We start from the raw sequence: 20,087 nt of genomic DNA, 5'->3' as shown, positions 1-20,087 counted from the left end.
GTTTGCCTGAACTTCCTTGAGAGTTTTTCAAGAAAGACTGCAATGCAGGTTCAGGCTGGAGGCTGTGAGCAGATTTCTCCACTGTGAGCTATCTTGGCAGAGTGGAGCCTCAGGTAGTCAGTGGGGAGGGGCTAGTGCATCTTTCCTGGCTAATGCCATATGGAGGGGAGTGCTCGACCTAGGAAAGATGGCATCTGTGGGGGGTATAAAAGAGAGACCCAGCACAAGTACACCAGCAGCTGTCCCTCCAGCCCCTTCCCCAAAGCCACTCAACCTAATCTCTCCCTGTATGAATCTGGTCCCCTCTAAGCCACCATCCCTTCCAAGAGCTCAGGGTGGTGCCTACAAGTGAGATTTTGTGCATTGGTTCTTTAAGAAGACTGCCTAGGTTTCCAGCAGTCTCCCATCATACCTGGGTGGATAGAATCCCTGCTGATTTTCACAGCCAGATATTATGTGGGCTCCTGTTCCCAACTGTGGTACTCTGGGTTAGGGAGAGTGGTATGGGGTTGAGGTCCCTTGCTCCACTGGGGGGGACCTCTTCAGCTGAAATATCCCTTTAGATTCTAAACCACTGTAATTGAGTACAGGGCCAGCCCTATTCACATCTCTGCCCCTCCTACCAGTCTCAACATGGTTTCTTCTGTATATCCTTAGTTATCACTTCTGTTCAGCTAGTCCTCAGATAGATATTCAGGTTGATTGCTCTGTAGTTTAGTTGTAATTTTGATATGGTCCTGGGAGAAGGTAAGTGTAACTTCCATCTACTCTGCTACCATCTTTGATCCCCCAAATGACTTTTTAAACAGAGATTTGTGGTAATGTGAATCTAAAACTTCACAACAATCCAAGAAAGCCAGATGACCTTTGTTCTCTTCTCTGGGAGGTCAGGGTGTGAACAGAAGCCCATAGTGTATCCTCAGACACAGACATGGCCACTGAAAACCACGTCAACCAACCATATAGCAGGAGAATAGCTACAGCTTACTTAGTACACAAGACAGAACACGTTTCCCTTCCCTCCAGGTCTAGATACTTACTCTGAAGATCTCATTGTATAGTGGATTTATGGTGTCCCGCTTGATACTGGTTTTTCTTTTTCCTTGCCGGGACTTGTCAGGCAGTAGATAAGTCTTCACATATCTGGAAACCAAGGAGAGTACTGAGTAATTCACTCTTTTCTCAATCCATTCTTTACTTCCCTGCTCTCCATATACATATATGCCATGAGGAAATTAAAATGTCACATCAAGCCCTCTTAGATATGCCATTCTTGCATTTTCCCAATCCTGGTCCCTTTCCCACATCTCTCCTAACCACTCTCAATCACACATCCTTCCCAGGAAGTGACAATCTCAGTTTGAGTTCCCAGATAGATGCCAGGGTCTGAGTTCTCATCTCAGAGCAGCAGGCGGGTTCTAGAAACACTCACGGATTAGAGCGCTTCTTGGCTTCATCGGCATAAGCCAGCTGTTGGCACTCCTTCACGTGGATGACCAAAGTCTGTGTTTGCTGCTCATACTTCAGGGAAAAGGCAATCTTGCCAGTAACAGAGATGTTCCCGAAATCGCCAGCTTCACTATAGATGCTCATCGTGCTGCCTATTGTACTCTGAAGATAAAGCACCCACAAACATCTGGGGAAGGCATACTCCCCCACCCACATGGTTCCCATCTTCCCTCATGATAAAATTACAGTCATTGAATAAAACAAAAGTTTCAAAAGTCCCTACAACAAGCCACTACTGCCAACAATCTTGTACTCAGAGTGTAAGAGACATCTAGGAGCACTCTCACAGTCCTTCAGGCTAATAAATCAGCTCATGGCTCGCATAGGCTCTTAGCTTCTCCTCTTCCCCTCTTTTTACACATTTTATTGTTAATTTTCACCTGCTCCAGAAGGCGGGCAAGGTATAGAGGTAAGGTGGATGTAAGTTCATTTTTGGTATATGTTACATATGCTAAAACATTGGCTAGAAGGAGACAGTTACTAATGAAAACAAAGTGCCTTAATTCTCTGTGGGTTTCTTTCATTTATCTTATTCCTATCAAGGGCTATAGAAAAAAAGTGAATGAATCAGAATTGGGAAGAAAATCCCATCAGAGGTAAAAAGACATCTTCCTCTCAGGTAGTGATAAACTCACAAGTCTATTATTCTCTTCCTGTGTGTGAGCAGGAACAAACTGGGACCACCCTGGGTCCGGACTCTTGTTCCTCCTAAACATCAGTCTTCATACTTATGATGTAACTAGGTCCTGATTCTTAAATGTTCTTTTAATTTCATGATTCTGATTGGTATTGTTGCTCCTTAATCATACCCTGATTCCAATTAATCCTGCCAGGGCCCTTCTCATGAGACTCCCTACTCTTGAATGTGAGATCTGGGTTGGGCTCTAATGAAGCAATCTGACCTTGCTAACTTCATGGTAAGTAACTCTTAGGAAAGTAACTCTTTCCAAAGTAACTCTTTAGGAAAGAAGTTACAGGTTACTGTTCACAAAGCTGTGATGAGGCATGCCTCTAGCCCTAATTCTTACCTGACATAATAATCTCTAGGGCAGAGGCTGAGGAAGTCACCTAGCTGTGCAGGAAGCAACTGCGGTCTAAAATTGAGGACAGGAATGAACGCATCTAGGTTACCTGGAAAGAGTGACTAGAATGATTTCCCCAGGTCCTGATTCTGCTCCAAGGTGGTGCTTCCTTCCTTCCTGGTATCCAAACATGTCTACAGTCAAAGAAATAATAGAACTTACCATGGAGGAGCCACTTCGAAGGCTGCTTCTAGCTAGTTTCTGGCGATGCAGCTTCACCAGGTGGTCAATGTCTTCTTCTTCTTCCTCCTCTTCCTCTTCCTAAAGCAATACATATAAACTTAGAGTTAATAAAATTAAGAAATAGCTCAAAGACTAACATCCTTCCTTTAGTTGGAGCCATAATTACTGCGGGCGTGGCTCAGCAGTTGAGCATCGTCCTAGGATCCAGGAGATTGCGGTTCGATTCCCGGTCAGGGCATATGCCTGGGCTGTGGGCTCGAGCCCCAGTAGGGGGCGTGCGGGAGGCAGTCGATTAATGACTCTCATCATTGATGTGTCTCTTTCTCTCTCCCTCTCCCTTCCTCTCTCTGAAATCAATAAAGATATATTAAAAAAATATCTCTTTCCCATTTGACTTCCCCAATCCAACCATCCATTTACATTTTAATCAAAATAAGTATTTATTTGAGCACCAAACCATATATCAAGCAATGTATTAGAAGATAAAAGAGACAGTGAAGACAGTCTTCCTTTAAGCAATTCAGCAACCAGATTTACTTTAGCAGTTTGGGAAAATAAAGATTCATGTTGCTTTTTCCTAAATAATTAAACAGGTTAGTAGAAATTATCAGGTACTAAAGTCTACTTTAGATATATAAAATTTCACCTAGTGACCAAGTGAAATACAAAGGTACTTACCATATCCACACTGAGACCAGGGACAGATTTGCTTCTGTCTCCCAAGGAGCTACTTTCATGCCCCACATCTTCCGGGCGAAGATCAATCACAGATTTAGTATATTCTGAGTGGAAGACCAAAATCCCAAATCAAAAAAGACCTACTATTCTCCATACCAAGAACCCATCAAGGGCACTCAGAACTTCAGTCTCAAAAGGCCATGAAGGGAAGACAGCTACCTGAAGGCCTGAAGATTTTTCTGGTGTTCTTCTTGAATATCATTTCACCCTCATCGACAGATACCACATTTTGACCTCCAGAATGAGTTTCCTAGGAAGGAACAGGGCAAGGAAATGAAAAAGACAGTTGGATAAGTGAAAGGATGGAGTAAGGCTCAGGGAATTGATCCAAGATGGCAGAGTAGGTAGAAATTACACTCACCTCCTCCCAGGACCACATCAAAATTACAACTAAATTATAGAACAATCAACCTGGGTAACCATCTGAAAACTGGCCGAACAGAAGTCCCATAACTAAAGGTTTACAGGAAAAGCTACTTCGAGACTGGTAGGAAGGGTAGAGATGCAAAAAAGGCTGGCCCCACACCCATCTGCCATGGTTGAGAATCTAAAAGAGTATCTCAGCTGCCGAGGTCTCCCCTGAGAAGCAGGAGATCTCAACCCCATGCCGGGCTTCCCAGAACAGAGTACCAGTACATGGAAGAAGAGCCCACATAATATCTGGTGTTGAAAATCAGTGGGGATTCTGTCCACTCAGGTCAGATGGGAGATTGCTGGAAACCCAGGCACCCTCTGAAAAAAGCAGTGCACAAAATCTCACTTGCAGGCACAAACCCTGGGCTACAATGGAGGGATGGCAATTCATAGGATTCCAATGTCATACAGGGAGAAATTGAGTTGTGTGGCTTCAGGACCAGGGCTAGAGGGACTGCCATCAATGTCCCTGTGTTAAGTCCCTCTCCCACACTGCACACAGATGCCATCTGATCCTGGGTCAAGCACTCCTCTCCATATGGCATCAGCCAGGAGAGAGCTACACAAACCCACCCTGCCAACTCTTTTATACACCACCCTGCCCAGCTCACACTCAGCTGTAGGCTTTACCAGCAGCAACCAGCCTGGGCCTGCATTGCAGTCTTTCTTAAAAAAACTCTTCAAGGACTCCAAGCAATCTTAGGGGGTGTCAGAGACACACAGGAAGAGACTGAGTTGTGTGGCTTTAGGGCTAGGGCCATTTCCCCCCACATGTCTTACTGGTACCAATGCTCCTGTGTTGGGCCCACCATAGCATCAGCCTGAAGAACTGCATTAGCCCAACCCTGCCGACTCCCTGAGTTTAGTGGCTTTAGGGCAAGGGATGTCTTTCCATGTGGCTGACAGGTACCATCATTCTTGTGCAGAGCCATCCTTCTGCATGGCCAAATCTTAATCTGTTCTAACCAGATGAACTCTACTGGCTCTACTCGGATGACTCCCTCAGACCCAGTCTCATCCTAGAGGTCGGCAGACTACAGGTAGATGGTACCTGACCTTGTATCCAGAGACTTTTGCTGAGTGGCCTCACACTCAGCACTGGTGCTGAGTTTGAATCTATATTAACCCGATGAACACCATTTACTCCTACCTGGTGACCAACTGTGAACCTGCCTCAAGTAACTCATGTACCATCTGAGGCTTTAACTACTTGAGCTTAACAGGCAGCTGGCAGGTAGTAGCAGATACTAGGGTGCCTTGAGCCTTATGCTGACCTGCCCCAGGCCCAGTACTGGTGGCCACCAGCCTTGGTATGCTGCTTGGCCCCTCCCATGCACATCTCGGCCCAACACAGGCAACTACCAATCACGTATCACTTTGCAGCTCCTAACAGGTATGTCAGGGCAGATCATAGGCAGCATCTGACATTGACCTGCAACAGAATCCCTCCCAGGAGGCATCAGAACAAACACACTCAGTGGCTAGCTCCAGGTCACATGAAGGCATGATCCAATCAGCTCCACAAGTGACATACACAAAGGGAGGTCTCAGCAGGCAAGACCAGCTGGAGAAAGTCCGCTTTTTGGGGTCAGCTTACACACAGCAACTCATACACTGTGGCTAGGGTCAATCCTCACAGTTAGCCAGCCTGAGAGCTGACCCACCAACAGAGGCCAACAGCAATAAAGACTCAACTACAACAGAAGGGCTTATATAACCCACACATGGGACAGTCCTGGGTCACCCAGCTTAGATGATCAGGGAGAATGTGTCACAAAGACCCACAGGACACCTACTACATAAGGCTAACCTACCAAGACTCAGAAACATAGCAAATGTACCTAATACACAGAAACAAATACAAAGGGGCAGCTAAAATGGGAAGACAAAGAAACATGCACCAAATGAAAGAACAGTAGTCTCCAGAAAAAGAACTAAATGAAATGGAGACAAGAAATCTACCAGATAGAGCATTCAAAACAATGGGAAATTAGAAGAATAGAAAAACTCAGAGAAAACTTCAATAAAAAGATAGTAACCATAAAAAGGACATAGAAACCATCAAAAAGAACAAGAGATGAAGAATACAATATCTGAATTGAAGAATATACTAGAAGGATTCAACAGCATTTCTCCAAAGAGGACATACAGATGCCCAAAAGACATATGAAAAGGATGCTCAGTGTCCCTAATCATCAGAGAAATGCAAATTAAAACCACAATGAGATGTCACCTCACATCTGTCAGAATGGCTATCATCAATAAATCATCAACAAATAATAAGTGTTAGCAAAGATATTGAAAAAAGGGAACCCTCATACGCTGTTGGTGCATCCACTTTGGAAAACAGTGTGGAGGTTCTTTAAAAATTTTTAATTTAAAATGAAACTTCTGCCCTGGCCTGGCTGGCCCATCCACCGAAGGGTTGTGGGTTCCATTTCAGGTCAAGGGCACATACCTGGGTTGCAGGTTCAGTCCCCAGCCCTGGTCGCGTTGCGTGTAGGAGGCAACCAATCAATGTGTCTCTCTTACATGGATGTTTCTCTGTTTCTCTGTTTCTCTCTCTCTCTCTCTCTCTCTCTCTCTCTCTCACTTTCTCTTTCCCTCCCTCTGTTCCTTTTACTCCCTCTAAAAATCAATGGAAAAATATATCCTCGGGTGAAGATTAACAAAAAGAAAGGAACTTCCTTATGACCCAGCGATTCTACTTCTGTGTATTTATCCAAAGAAACCAAAAACAGTAATCTGAAAGAATATATGCACCCCTGTGTACACTGCAGCATTATTTACAACCTGAAAGATATGGAAGCAACCTGAGTGCTCATCCATAGAGAAGTGGAAAAATAAGTAGTGGTACATATATAGTATAAACAATGGAATATTACTCAGGCATAAAAAAGAATGAAATCTTACCATTTGTAATAGCATGGATGGACATACAGGGTATTATGCTAAGTGAAATAAGTGAGACACAGAAAGAAAAATATCATATGATTTCACTTATATGTGGAATCTAAAGAACAAAAAGAGGAACAAACAAAATAGAAATAGACTCATAGATATAGAGAACAGACAAACAGTTGCCACAGGGGAGGGGTTTGAGGGATGGATGAAAAGGTAAAGGGATTAAGAAGTACAAACTAGTAGTTACAGAACAGTCACAGAGATGTAAATTACAGCATAGAGAATACAGTCAGTAATATTGGAATAACTATGTGTGATGCCAGGTGGGTACTGGAAATATAGGAGGGATCACTTTGTAAAGTACATGATTATGTAACCACTATGTTGTACACCTGAAACCAAAACAAAATAATATTGAATGTAAACTGTAACTGAAAAATAAATGTTTTTGAGAGACAACAAGATGGTGGCGTAGGTAACCGCTGCACCCGCCGCCTCCCGCAACCACATCAAAATTACAACTAAAATACAGAACCACCATCCTGAGCCTCCTGAAATCTGGCTGCACAGAAGCCCCACAACCAGGGAGCTGAAGAAGCACCGAGACCAGGAGGAGGGGCGCAGACGCGGGCAGGTCGGGGCTGAATCACAAAGACGTGCTGCGGGCCCACACCCGGTGCCGCGGTTGAAACCCCGGAGGGAATCTCGGCGGCGGAGGTTTCCCGGTGGAGCAAGGGGTCCCAGCCCCACAGCGGGCCCCCAGCCCAGGGCTCCAGGCCGGGAAGAGACGTCCCCACAACTCCGGGCTGTGAAACCAGCGGGGACTGTCCCTGAGGGTCGTGGAGGCCGCGGGAGCCCCAGCAGCTCCTCTAAAGGGCCCGGCACGGACTCACTCGGACGCTCCCTCTGAGCCCAGCGCCGGGCAGCGGCCTGAGAGGACCCGGGACACTCGGGGGGAACTAACCTGCCTGAGATCCGGGCGAGAGGCGGAGGGCGGCTCCCTCCCAGGCAGAAGGGCTGGCGGAGGCCATGGCTCCTTTCTCCAGTCCTCCCCGCACACAGCCGGCAGGCAGGCGCCATGTTTGAATCGCCAGCATCTGACTCACACCGTTGGCCCCGCCCCGTGATTCCCAGAGGCCCCGCCCTCCCCACCTGCAGGCTCATCCAGGCCATTTCCAGGGGCTTTTCTGCGCAAGTGGCCTCTCGAGCCTCATGCTTAGGACTTTCCTAAAATCTCTCAAACAAGCAGCAGGGTGCCCCGTACAGCTTGATAAGCGGCCCCAGGCCTGGCACTAGCGGCAGCCGCATTGGCTCATAGCTTGGCCTCTCCTGGGCTCCTCCAAGCCCAGCACAAGGAGCAGCCAGCTACGGTTTGCTGTGTGGCTCATGCTGGGTGGCCCTGGGCAGGGCACTGGCACAGGCTGACTTTGCACCTCCCGGGAGGCCCCAGAGACAGTGCACCTGGTGGTCACACTCGACCACGCTGGATTACAACCCCACCACATCCACAAGTGACACACTCAAGGGGTGCACTTGTGAACACCAAAGCTCCACTGAAGTAAATCCTGCTCCATAGGGGTGTCTCCAGCACAGCAGCTCTTTGGCTGTGGTTGCAGCTGGTCCTCACAGCTGATTGGCCAGGGGGTCAGTTCCTCCCAGGGACGCCATCAGCAACCAAGGCTCAACTACAACAGGACAGTGCACACAGCCCACACAGGGGAGCACCTAGAAGGCCCAGCTCAGATGACTGGGGAGGCTGAGCCACTGGACCCTACAGGACACCTACTACACAAAGCCACTCTACCAATTCCAGGAGACATAGCAGCTCTACCTACTACATAGAAACAAACACCTGAAAGCAGCCAAAATGCGGAAGCAAAGAAACATGTCACAAAGGAAAGAACAGAAGAAATCTCTAGAAGAGGAACTAAATGAAATAGATCCAAGCAAGCTAACAGATACAGAGTTCAGAATTTGGGTTATAAGGATGTTTAAGCAGACTATTAGGGAAATAACTGAGAAAGTTAATAACATAATAAAGTACCAATTTGAAATGAAGGCTACAGGAACTGAAATGAAGAATAATTTACAGGGAATCAACAGCAGATTGGAGGACGCTGAGAATCAAATCAGCAATTTGGAACATGAGGAAACAAAAAACACCCAACCAGAAGAGCAAAAAGAAAAAAGAATCCAGAAATATGAAAATAGTACAAGGAGCCTCTGGGACAACTTCAAGAGGCCCAACATTTGTATTATTGGGGTGCCAGAAGGGGAAGAAAGGGACCAAGGAATTGAAAACCTATTTGAAAAAATAATTACAGAAAACTTCCCCTACCTGGGGAATGAAATAGACTTACAAGTCCAGGAAGCACAGAGGGTCCCAAACAAGAGGAAGCCAAAGAGGCCCACAGCAAGACACATCATCATTAAAATCCCAAAGGTTAAAGACAAAGAGAGAATCTTAAAAGCAGCCAGAGAAAAGCAGTTAGTTACCTACAAGGGAGCACCCATACGACTGTCAGCTGATTTCTCAACAGAAACTTTGCAGGCCAGAAGGGAGTGGCAAGAAATATTCAAAGTGATGAAAAACATGGAACTACAACCAAGATTGCTCTACCCAGCAAAGCTATCATTTAGAATTGAAGGTCAAATAAAGAGCTTCTCAGACAAGGAAAAGCTAAAGGAGTTCATCACCACCAAACCAGCACTACAGGAAATGTTGAAGGGTCTTCTTTAAGAAGAAGCTAATGAACAAAAGAATCTGATGAACTAAATAGATCCAGAGACATTGACACATGTAGCAGACGATCATATTTCAGGGGAAAGAGGGAAGGGGGGTGGATGGTGGGAAGAGATTAACCAAAGAAGTTATATGTATAACCCATGGACACAGTTAATTATGGGGTAAAGGCCTGGGAAGGGGGTGGGAGGGAAGTGGAGGGGATCAATTGGGGGGGGAAATGGTATACCTGTAATACTCTCAACAATAAAGATAAATTAAAAAAGAAAAGAAAAGAAAAAAAAAAAGAAAAAATGTTTTTAAAAATTAATAAAAATTAAAAAGAATAAGGCTCAGAGTTTCACTAAACTACTACAAACTTAAAGGAATGCTTAATCTTAGGAATTTAATTTAATCCTAGGAAGTAGTTCAAAACCTATTTTCTCACATTTCAAGCAAAACCTTAGAAAATGTTCCCAAGTGAATCTGAACTAAAATTTGTTTAGTTAAACTTTTGATTTAAATTCTTTCTGAGGAATGGAATAGCAGAGAGAGTGGGAGAGGAGGGAGGGAAGGAGGGTGGGAGAGAGAGAGAGAGATTACCTTTTCTGCTTGAGATTTGGGAGCAGACATCTTCTTCCATTCTGGAAAGAGGCCAGATTTATCCAGAGAGTCTCTCCTATAGGTAGATACAGAAGTTATAACAAAATCACCTCCTCCCCTTCCTCTTCTATCTAGGGACCCAAGCTCTAGGGAAGGAGAGCCACTGGCTCAGGGTCATTGTAGTCACTAAATCCAGAAGGTAACCTTCACATCAGATTTTCCTTGAAGGAATGGAGATGATCAGATAAGCAACTTTGCACGAACGCAAACATACCCCCATTCCTAAAGGAGAGCAGCATCTGTTGCTGCTGGCCCAGGAACACTCCTCCAAGGCACAGCAGCCTGTGGAAGTTAGCATGCTCCTGAAGGCTGTGATCAGACAGCAGTTGAAGTGCTACTGAAAGACTTGTGACAAGGTCAGAGAGAAGATTTCATTCTACTTGCTGAGAAGTCAGGAACACTGAAGGTATAGGAGCCCTGCATCCTGATGCTAGAGAATAAAATGAGAACTTGGGGGGATCTCACCTGAGATCTGAGTCAGCCATGTAGCTATCTAGACTCTCACTCTCAGCCTCCAGTGCACTCTTTCCACTTTTCAGCTTGGGCACTTCAAACGGCACACTAGAATAAAACCCAAGAGTCAAGGTATAAAGGAAGTGGGTTCTTCTGCCGGTCATCAGGCTTCCTTCCAACCTATTCACAATGGTAGCCTAAGTGATCTTTCTAAAATAAATATCTGAGTATACTTTTAAAACTGTTCGGTGGTTCCCTATGGCTATTGGGATTGAGTTCAAACTCCTTAGCATGTCAAGAAAATCCCTATGACTTGACCCCTGCTCACCTCTCCAGATGCATCTCTCACCCTCCACCTTGCCTTATACTTTACATTCCAGAATGATGAGACTCTTTTGGTTCCCTGAATATGACAACACTCTCCCTCTTCCCTCTTTTCTCTGCCTGGGATGTTCTTTTCACAATGGCCATTTTTCTTAATCTGGCTAAATCTAATCCTTCAGGTCTCTCCTTGTTTGTCAACCCTTCCAGATCTCTCTGGTCATAGCACTACAAGTCTGCATTAGTAACCTTCCTATGTGCTCTTAAGGCACCCTGATTTCTTGGTAGCAGTCATCACACATCTAATTATTTGTTTATGTCTTTTAAAGAAATTAATTAATTTGTTCAATAATTTAAACAAATGATTTGTTTAATGTCTTTCTCCATTAGACTAAGTTCTGTGAGATCAGTGAGCACATATCTTTTTCACTGCTGTGTTCCCAATGCCTAGAAGAGAAACCAGCATTGAGTGAGCACTCAAATATTTGTTGACTGCATTCTTGACTAAATACCCCCAGTAGTGCTTAAAGTATATACATAAATAAGCAATATGGTTTGAAGACAATATTCAGAAGACCAGAATTCTTTTTCAGCTTAATGAAGGATGTCCCTAAGCATTCAAAACAGCAGCCCTAAAGGAAAGAATATAATTCCTGGGCCCTTTACCTTAAGGAATTTGTGAGAGCAGTAAGAAAAGAAAAAAATTTATTTTTCCTCAAGTGTCTGAAGTAATAGCATTTGGCTGCCAGGACACCAAACTCTACTGGTCCTCTGACCTCAGTGGCTGCTGCTCAGTCTCCTGTGCTGGTCTTTACTCATGTCCTAGACCTATAATCTTTAGATGTGTCCAGGCTTATTCCTTGGACTGCTTCTCTTCACTATCTAGAATTATTACTAAATGACCTTATCTAGTCTCATATTCTTTACAAAATCTTTATGAATTAATAACTCCTAAATTTATCTCTTACTCAAACGTCAGACTTATATTTCCGAGAGCCTACTTGACATCTCTGCTTGGATGTTCAAACACAGGAAGTCCAAAGCCAAAGCCCTAATACTCCCCCAAACCTGATCTTCCCTCGATCTCATCAAATGGCAACTCCCTCCTTTCATTTCTCAGGTCAAAAATTTTAAAATAATCCTTTACCCCTCTTGTTCTCTCACAATACAAATCCAATGTGCTAGCAAATTTTCTTGGCTATATCTTCAGTGTATACCTAGAATCTAACCAGTTCTCACCCCCTCCACTGCCATTACTCTAGTCCAAACCACCATCATCTAGCTCCTGGATGGTTGCAATAGCCTACTGAACTCCCTACTTCTGCCCTTGTTTCCACACAACCTATCCTCAACTCAACAGCCAAAATGAGCTTTTAAAATACAAATCCAATACAGAATTACCATATGGCCCGGCAATCCCACTCTTAGGTATATACCCAAGAGAACTGAAAACATGTGTCCACAGAAAAACTTGTACACAAATGTTCATAGTAGCATTATTCACAATAGTCAACAGGTAGAAACAACCCAAATGTCCATCAATGGGTGAATGGATAAATGAAATGTGTTCCATATATACAGTGAAATATCACTGACAGTAAGAAGGAAGTTCTGACACATGCTACAACATGGATAAACCTTGAAAACATTATGCTAAGTTAAAGAAGCCAGACATAAATGGCGACATTTTGTTGACTCCATTTATACAAAATGTTCAGAATAGACAACTCCACAGAGATAGAAAGCAGGTTAGGGGCTGGGAGAAATGGGGAATGACTGCTTAATAGGTCCAGGGTTTCTTTTTGGATTGATGAAAATGTTCGAAAATTAGATAGTGGTGATGGTCACACAACATTCTGAAAGTACTAAAAGCCACTGAATTGTATACTTTTAAAGTGTTAAAATGATCGATTTTATATTATATGAATTTTACTTCAATTGAAAAAAAGAAAAAATAATACCACATCACTCAGAGCCCTCCATCTCACTTGGAGTTAAGAACAGAGCCCTTATAAGTGTCAACAAATCTTACATGACCTGCTTTCCACCCCATCTCCGTCTTCATATGCTACCACTGCCCTCTTCTAACTCAGTTCCAGAACACTCAAAGATGCCAAACACAAACTCACCTTAGGATCTCTATATCTTTTGCTTTCTCTGACTAGAATGCTTTTCCCCCAGATACCCTCAGGGTCTGCTCCCTCAACTTGCTTCACAACTTTGTTCAAATGTCATCTGGTTAAGACTTTCCCCTAGGTATCCTTAATAAAACAGCATATGCACACACAGGCTTTCCTCGCACCCCGCATCCTTTTAGTCTACTTCATTTTCTCCAAAGCAGTTGTCAACATCTTATATATATTTACTTGATTATTTGTTGTCTGTGTTTCCTACCGCCAAATTTAAGCTCCACAGCAAGGGACTTAGTTGTATTTACCAGTGTGTCCCACTGCTTAAAACAATGCCTGGCAAATAGTAGGCATTCATAGATATTTGTTAACAAATGAACGAAACTGTAAATGAACAAAGACTGAAGTAAGCAAAATCTGTCTTAGGCAGTAAACAATAAACTTTACAAGTTATCACATGGTGTTTGAGATAGCTCTATGAAAAGACAGGAGTGGTGGAAACCCTAGGGCATGCAAGAGGTGCAACAGCAGTCATATCTTTCTTTTCTTTTTTAATATATCTTTATTGACTTCAGAGAGAGGAAAGGAGAGGGAGAGAGAGATAGAAACATCAATGATGAGAGAGTCACTGATCGAGCCCACAACCCGGGCCTGTGCCCTGACCGGGAATCGAACCCTGATCACCTGGATCCTAGGTGGACAGTCAACTGCTGAGCCCCGCCCGGCTGGGCAACAGCAGTCATTTCTTAAGAGATGTATTAGCTTTATAGTCCAAGACACATCAGGGAGCCTGATTTTATTTTTACTTTAGAATTACTCTTTTCCCCTCTTTGCTCCATAGAATAAAGAACCCAAAGCGGAACCAATTCCTCTAGAGAGGTAGTTTAACAGTGGTCCATGGAGAGTGTTTTCTGCTTGTATTTTCCCCTAAAGATTAATACATAGAGATCCAGAGCTAATACAAACAACCCTAGGGCAAAAAAGCAATTATTTGACATCTGTGCAGTAAAAACATAAACTAAGAGATGGAGGTCCTGGGCTCTAACTATCTGTATGATCTTAAGTAAATCACTTATCCTGCCTTCTTTTCTGTAAAAATAAGGGGGTTGAATTAGATTATCTCTGAAGCTCCATAATTTTATGGAAAAGATCACTTATGGCCACTTAATCTGTTTTCATGTTTAGAATGAATAAGTCTTCTGGGTCCACTGAGACAAGAAGTCATAGACAGCCAGAAGCAATAGGATTCAGAAATTACATTCTAACCGATGATGTCAGATGTGTTAATCAGGTTCAGGAAATAAAAGCCATTCTTATCCTTACCCACAAAGGAAAAAGGGGGCCCCATCACCTAAAAGAGATGAGTCACCCACCCAAGGCTGTGTGGATAAAATCACACTACATACACTAACTCCTCACTTTTTGTCATCCGTAGGTTCTTGGAAACTGACTTTAAGTGAAACGACATATAACAAAACCAATTTTACCATGGGCTAATTGATATAAACAACAGTTTAGTACTTATGGCATATTTCTGGTCACAAAAACACCACCAAACTTCTAAATAAAGATCCAAAACACTTCTAATATTACATTGAAATAAGTGTGAGCTATGCATACATTTAAGAAAGATTAATAAAATCAAGTAAGATAGCCTAGCCGGCTTGGCTCAGTGGTTAGAGCATTAGCCCTCAGACTGAAGGGTGCTGGGTTCAACTCCGGTCAAGGGCACGTACCACGGTTGAGGGCTTGATCCCCAGCTGAGGTTGGGGTGCATGCAGGCGGCAACCAATTAATGTGTCTCACATCTCTCTCTCTTCCCCCCCTTCCGCTCTCTCTGAAAAGCAATGGAAAAAATATTCCTGGGTGAGGACTAAAAACAAAAACAAATAAACAAATAAAAAGCCAAAAACTCACCAGCAGCAACCAAATGAGGAAAGGAACAAAATCTCAAGTCATAAAGTTCAAAAGATCATGGCTAAGAAAACAAAAGAAAGATTTAGCTCAGCAAAACTCTTTCCAATGTGGAGATGTTCGGACTGAGTGAGTGTCTAGGCAGCCCTGGGATAAGTCAAGGAAAACAGAGTCCTCCAGATTTATAGCCCCAGATATCCCTGGGGGACCCCAACAGAGGCAGACAAGACCACTGGGGTATGTCATCTCTCAGGGCACTGGTATGACCTAGAAGACACATCCAGAGCTGGGTTGAGTGAGTTGGGGCATTTAAGAGAATTTCAGGAGACTGAAACCCTTGACCCCTAAGTTGCCTTTTGCCCCTCCCCTAAGGTTACAAAAAAAGAAGTATACAGAAAGCAATATTTTATCCTTAAATTTAAGTGTAGTTGGGAGTGGGGAAGAGATAAATTGTTTCAAGTTGAGGTGAGAAGCCTGTCGAGAAGAATTCACACACACTATATCAGAGCAAAGAAAATATATAGGCAGAACTTCCCATGTTAAACGTGAGTAAAATGAAAAGAAATGGTCTTGCAAATATATAAATATGCCATTAGGTGGGGAGAGGGGGTAAAGAAATAACCTGAAAAATGAACAAAGAACCCATTCTGGAGAAGATTATAGCCCTAGGACAATAAGTAGCTCTCTTGTGAGTCTTTAACACTGCACAGGAATTGAATAAGAATATAGGTTTGATAAAGCGCGAGAGTTCAAATACAGGCTGATAAAGTAACAAAATTAGAGGAAAAGGAAGGCTGAGAGGAAAGAACAAATTAAAACCCAAGTAAGACCATTCATTCAAATAAGTAAATTAGAAACATCGAAAAGGAAGGGAGGGAGGGAACAAGGGAAGGAGGGAGAGAGAAACTGGCTAAAAATCAAAGTAAGAGCACAGAGGAAAGGGTTGGGCTAATCATGCTTAACTGCATTCATCTTTCTCTTTTTTCTCTTGCATTTCATAGTAAAAGAAAAGGGCAGAAGTCGAGGATAAGGAAATCTAACGTCCCTGAGGTGGAGGACTTAACAAATGAGACAGAAAAAGAGTTCAGAGTATATGGTACAAAAAAATTTTCCAGCAACAAAGAAAGAACTCAAGGGTACGTCACATATTTGGGAAAGATACACCACTGAGACATATCCTTGCTAAGTTACTAAACTTCAAGTAAGATAAAAGGAATTTGTTCAGGCAAGTGTGCGCGTACACACACACACACACACACACACACACACAGAGTAAGTTACCTACAAGGGAGAAAAACAAGAACTAGCTAGTTAGCCTAAGACTTCTTCACAGTTACATTCAGTGGCAGAAGACAATAGAGTAATGTCTACAACATGCTGAGGGAAAGAAAGTGTGACCCAAGAACATAATATCCAGCCAAGATATCGTTCAAGTATAAAGGCTCTAGACAAACATTCTTAACATGAAAGACTGAAATAAAAATGGCACCTGCAAGCCCTTCTTGAAGGAATTCCTCAATGAAAAAACCCAGGTGACTAAGAAATAACTAAAAGTAAAGAATTCAGAAATATAGAGAAGTCGTACAATGCATGGTTATAAGCATACAATCCTTTTAATATGAACTAAAACTAAGCCAACAGATAAAACAAGAAAGATGATTCATGATAGCATAATGTAAATGCCATAATAATTTCAGTAATAAAACTTGGAAGGAGGGGAAAGAGTTGGGAGGAAGTATAAGAAATCTAATCTCTTTCATAGCAGAGAGTCCACTGAGGACGTGTAGCACTGTAACAGGTAGATTTAAAAAATGACTGACTGACTGACTGATGCAGCAACTCCACTCCTAGGTATCTACCTAAGAGAAATTAAAACATATGTCCAAACAAAAACTAGTAATGAATGTTCATAACAGCATTACTCACAAGAGACCAAAAGTGGAAATAATCCACATGTCCATCAACAGATGAATGGATAAACAAATGTGTATCTATATATAATGGAATATTATTTGGCAAGAGAAAGAAATGAGGTGCTGATACATGCCATCACATGGATGAATCTTAAAAACATGTTAAGTGAGAGAAGATGGTCACAAAGGACCACATATTGTATGATTCCATTTAAATGAAATATCCAGAATAGGTAAATATATAAAAATAGAACGCAGATCAGTGATTACTTAGGGATAGGGAAAGATAGTGAGAGCTAAGGGATACAGGCTTTCTTTTTAAGGTAATGAAAAGTTTTATAATCAATTGGGGTGATGGTTGCACAATTCTGTAAATATACTAAAACCCACTACACTGAACACTATAAATGGATGAACTGTAAGGTATGTGAATTTTATCTCAAAACGTTTTTTAACAAAAAGACAGAAAAAAATTAATAGCTGCTCAATATTTTCATAATATTTTTTACTTAAGCTTAAAGGGATGTTAATGACTAATATCTTTTATGGTAAAAAACATTTGTCTGAGGATCAGCAATTCTTCAACTTTATTTCTGTGTTTTATTCTGATACATTCAAGTAAAATTAAACAAAATGTTTTTAGTTTAATATATTATGATCTAATATTACAAAGTTTTTTCTATGTATCCATTCACCCATCCCCCTCTCTCTCTATTGGCACAGAATATATCTGGAATAATTTTCACATAATGTGAACACTGGGAAAGTAGGAATTTAGGTGATTTGTTGTTTTCTTTATTGTTTCCTATACTGATTAAAATTTTAATAATGAGTGTGTGTTATTTGTACATACCTTCAAATTGTCCTTATAAAGTAAATATGCCAAAGTGTTAACGTTTACATATGGGTAGTAGGATTAGGAATATTTTTTCCTCCTTTTTTAAAAAAAGATTTCTATTGATTTTTAGAGAGAGAAAGGGAAGGAGAGGGAAAGAGAGATAGAAACATCGATGAGAGAGAAACATGGATCTGCTGCCTCCTGCGCGCCCCCTACTGGGGATCAAGCCCACAACCTGGGCATGTGCCCTGACCGGGAATCAAACCAGCAACCCTGTGGCGCATGGGCTGATGCTCAACCAATTGAGCCACATAGGGCAGAGCTTTTTCTTCCTTTTTCATTCTTTTCTGTACTTTTCCAGTTTTCCTATAATGAACACCTATTATTTTAGAAACAGAACAAAGTAAAAATAATAGAATTAAAGAGGTGTGTAGCAGTTCTTGAAATGATGGTTTGGTTCTTACCTAGGCTCCTTCTTCTGCTCCTGAATGATCTTTCTTCCTGGCCAGACATCACTCATCTGTGACTGATGAAGTATGGACTGTCCTACAGTCTCTCTTTTATTCACTTCAAGACAAACAAAATCATGGCAGGGTTGTGGTGATGAGGGGGAAAAGGGAAACACGTCGCACTTGCAAAAGGGATGGCAATATAATCTCTATATTCCCCACAATCAGGTTGAGCACATGAAGGTAAGATACCACCAATAAGAATACACAAGGATTTCACACCAGAGGATCAATGACTCAGGTCAAACGCCTCAAGGAACCACCTCGAGAAAGGCCTGGTACCTGCAGGTTTGCAGCGCAGGGACATCCTGATTATCTCACTGCCTGTGCGGTAAGCAAAGCGATTCACTTTCTGGTCATAGAACCAGTCTCCAGTTGCCTTCTTCAGCTCTCTGGGGAGGAATAAAAGAAATGACAGATCGATAAAGAATGGCCCTTGTCACCCAACCAACGAAGGCTGAGGGGAGAAACTCTCACCACAGCCAGGGCCTCATTTCCGCTCTCTACTCAGCCATAGGTGACACTCACATCTCTTTTTCGCACACCTTGCACCTCCAGGTCCCACGGCTTTCATAGATACGGCAGTCCCGGCACACCAGGTGATTGCAACCCCGACAAGTGTTGGTCTTAGGAGTCAAACGGCCCAGGTCCTCCTGGCATCGGGCACAGGTCCGATCGCTATAGTGTTGGCTGCCTCTCTTGGCGCCCTTCCTCTTAATCTCCAGTAACTCATTCTTCAATCGCCTGCCGAGAGCCAAAAGAGAAGTACAAGTGGATTCAGGATCTGCATAGGTTAGCTAGAGAGGGGCTGTGGGACAGAGACAGTAAAACGATTTAGTTCTGTGAAAGCAGCCACCTCGGGGCCCAACCTGAGCCAATGAGGAGCTGTAAACCTCATACACAAGTTCCCCTGAAAGTCATAGGAGAGGTGTAAGAAAAAGTCTGGATACCATCGGTCAGAGGCCTGGGAACCCATGTATTTTCCGGGGCTCTTACCTAATCCTTTTCTCATCTGCTTTCTGGAGCTCCTCATCTCGCTGTACAACATTCAGGATCGAATCCCTTTCCATCTCAGACAGAAAAGAGAGGTCAAGCATCTCTGACATGACTAATTCTATTTTTTTCTTCTATTCTTCTTTCTTCAAAGCAACCAGACTAGGAGAGCTACCAGAGTTGCCTGAAATAAGGTAAGAACTAATTTTACACGGATAATTTACTCCAGAATAGGCCCACAGCCCTAGAGCCTTTCAGTAGATTCCTTTCCCCTTGAGCCAGGTTAAAGAGATGATGTATAAGTATCTGACCTATTTACCATTCCTACCCCCACCTGAAACCTACCCTTAAAATCAAGAGGCTTTGATTTTTCTAGGAGGAAAACTTATTCATGACTCTGGGAAAGGGTTGGGTCTTTCAGCATAAGCATCTTGGTCAGGAAAGAGCTCAGACTAAATGAGTCTAACTCCCCCCCCCCACCAAGCAGATGCTCAATCATCCAATTTTCAATACTTTAAATGTTCTCAAGCCCCAAGTCTATTAATGCAAAAAATTAGACAGCTGGTGTCTGTAGTGGAGTAGAAAACCACATGGGGACTCCTGCCAGCTGAAGTCCATTTCTCCTTTCCTGACCAGCTTCCATGTTCCCAGGATTCAATCAGCTTTCTGCTACATTTCAAAACTTCCATCACCTACTCTACCTCCCAAAGTTGTTATTGTGAACACTACCTCAAGGATACCTTCACCCATTTCATGCACATTTGTTGAGCACCCACTCTGACAGGCATTAGGCAAAGTGCAG

General features: G+C 42.9%; 1 protein-coding gene across 1 annotated transcript in view; it reads right to left on the bottom strand.

Moving 5' to 3' along the window:
- SYTL4 (synaptotagmin like 4) overlaps nt 1-19,590 on the bottom strand; it is a 35,700-nt gene extending 16,110 nt beyond the window's left edge. The window contains exons 1-11 of the mRNA XM_016195692.2: nt 19,289-19,590; nt 18,821-19,036; nt 18,575-18,684; nt 18,248-18,350; nt 10,681-10,776; nt 10,156-10,231; nt 3,672-3,762; nt 3,453-3,556; nt 2,754-2,852; nt 1,433-1,611; nt 1,041-1,143 (exon numbers count right to left, since the gene is read on the bottom strand). Coding sequence (XP_016051178.2) covers nt 1,041-1,143; nt 1,433-1,611; nt 2,754-2,852; nt 3,453-3,556; nt 3,672-3,762; nt 10,156-10,231; nt 10,681-10,776; nt 18,248-18,350; nt 18,575-18,684; nt 18,821-19,036; nt 19,289-19,398 — 1,287 coding nt within the window. The 5' untranslated portion in view covers nt 19,399-19,590. The remainder of the gene's footprint in view (nt 1-1,040; nt 1,144-1,432; nt 1,612-2,753; nt 2,853-3,452; nt 3,557-3,671; nt 3,763-10,155; nt 10,232-10,680; nt 10,777-18,247; nt 18,351-18,574; nt 18,685-18,820; nt 19,037-19,288) is intronic.
- Nucleotides 19,591-20,087: the final 497 nt, after the last annotated feature.

Source organism: Miniopterus natalensis, chromosome X (genome assembly GCF_054644295.1).
Source record: "Miniopterus natalensis isolate mMinNat1 chromosome X, mMinNat1.hap1, whole genome shotgun sequence".
NCBI lineage: Eukaryota > Metazoa > Chordata > Mammalia > Chiroptera > Miniopteridae > Miniopterus > Miniopterus natalensis.
This window is presented reverse-complemented; position numbering and strand designations above follow the sequence as displayed.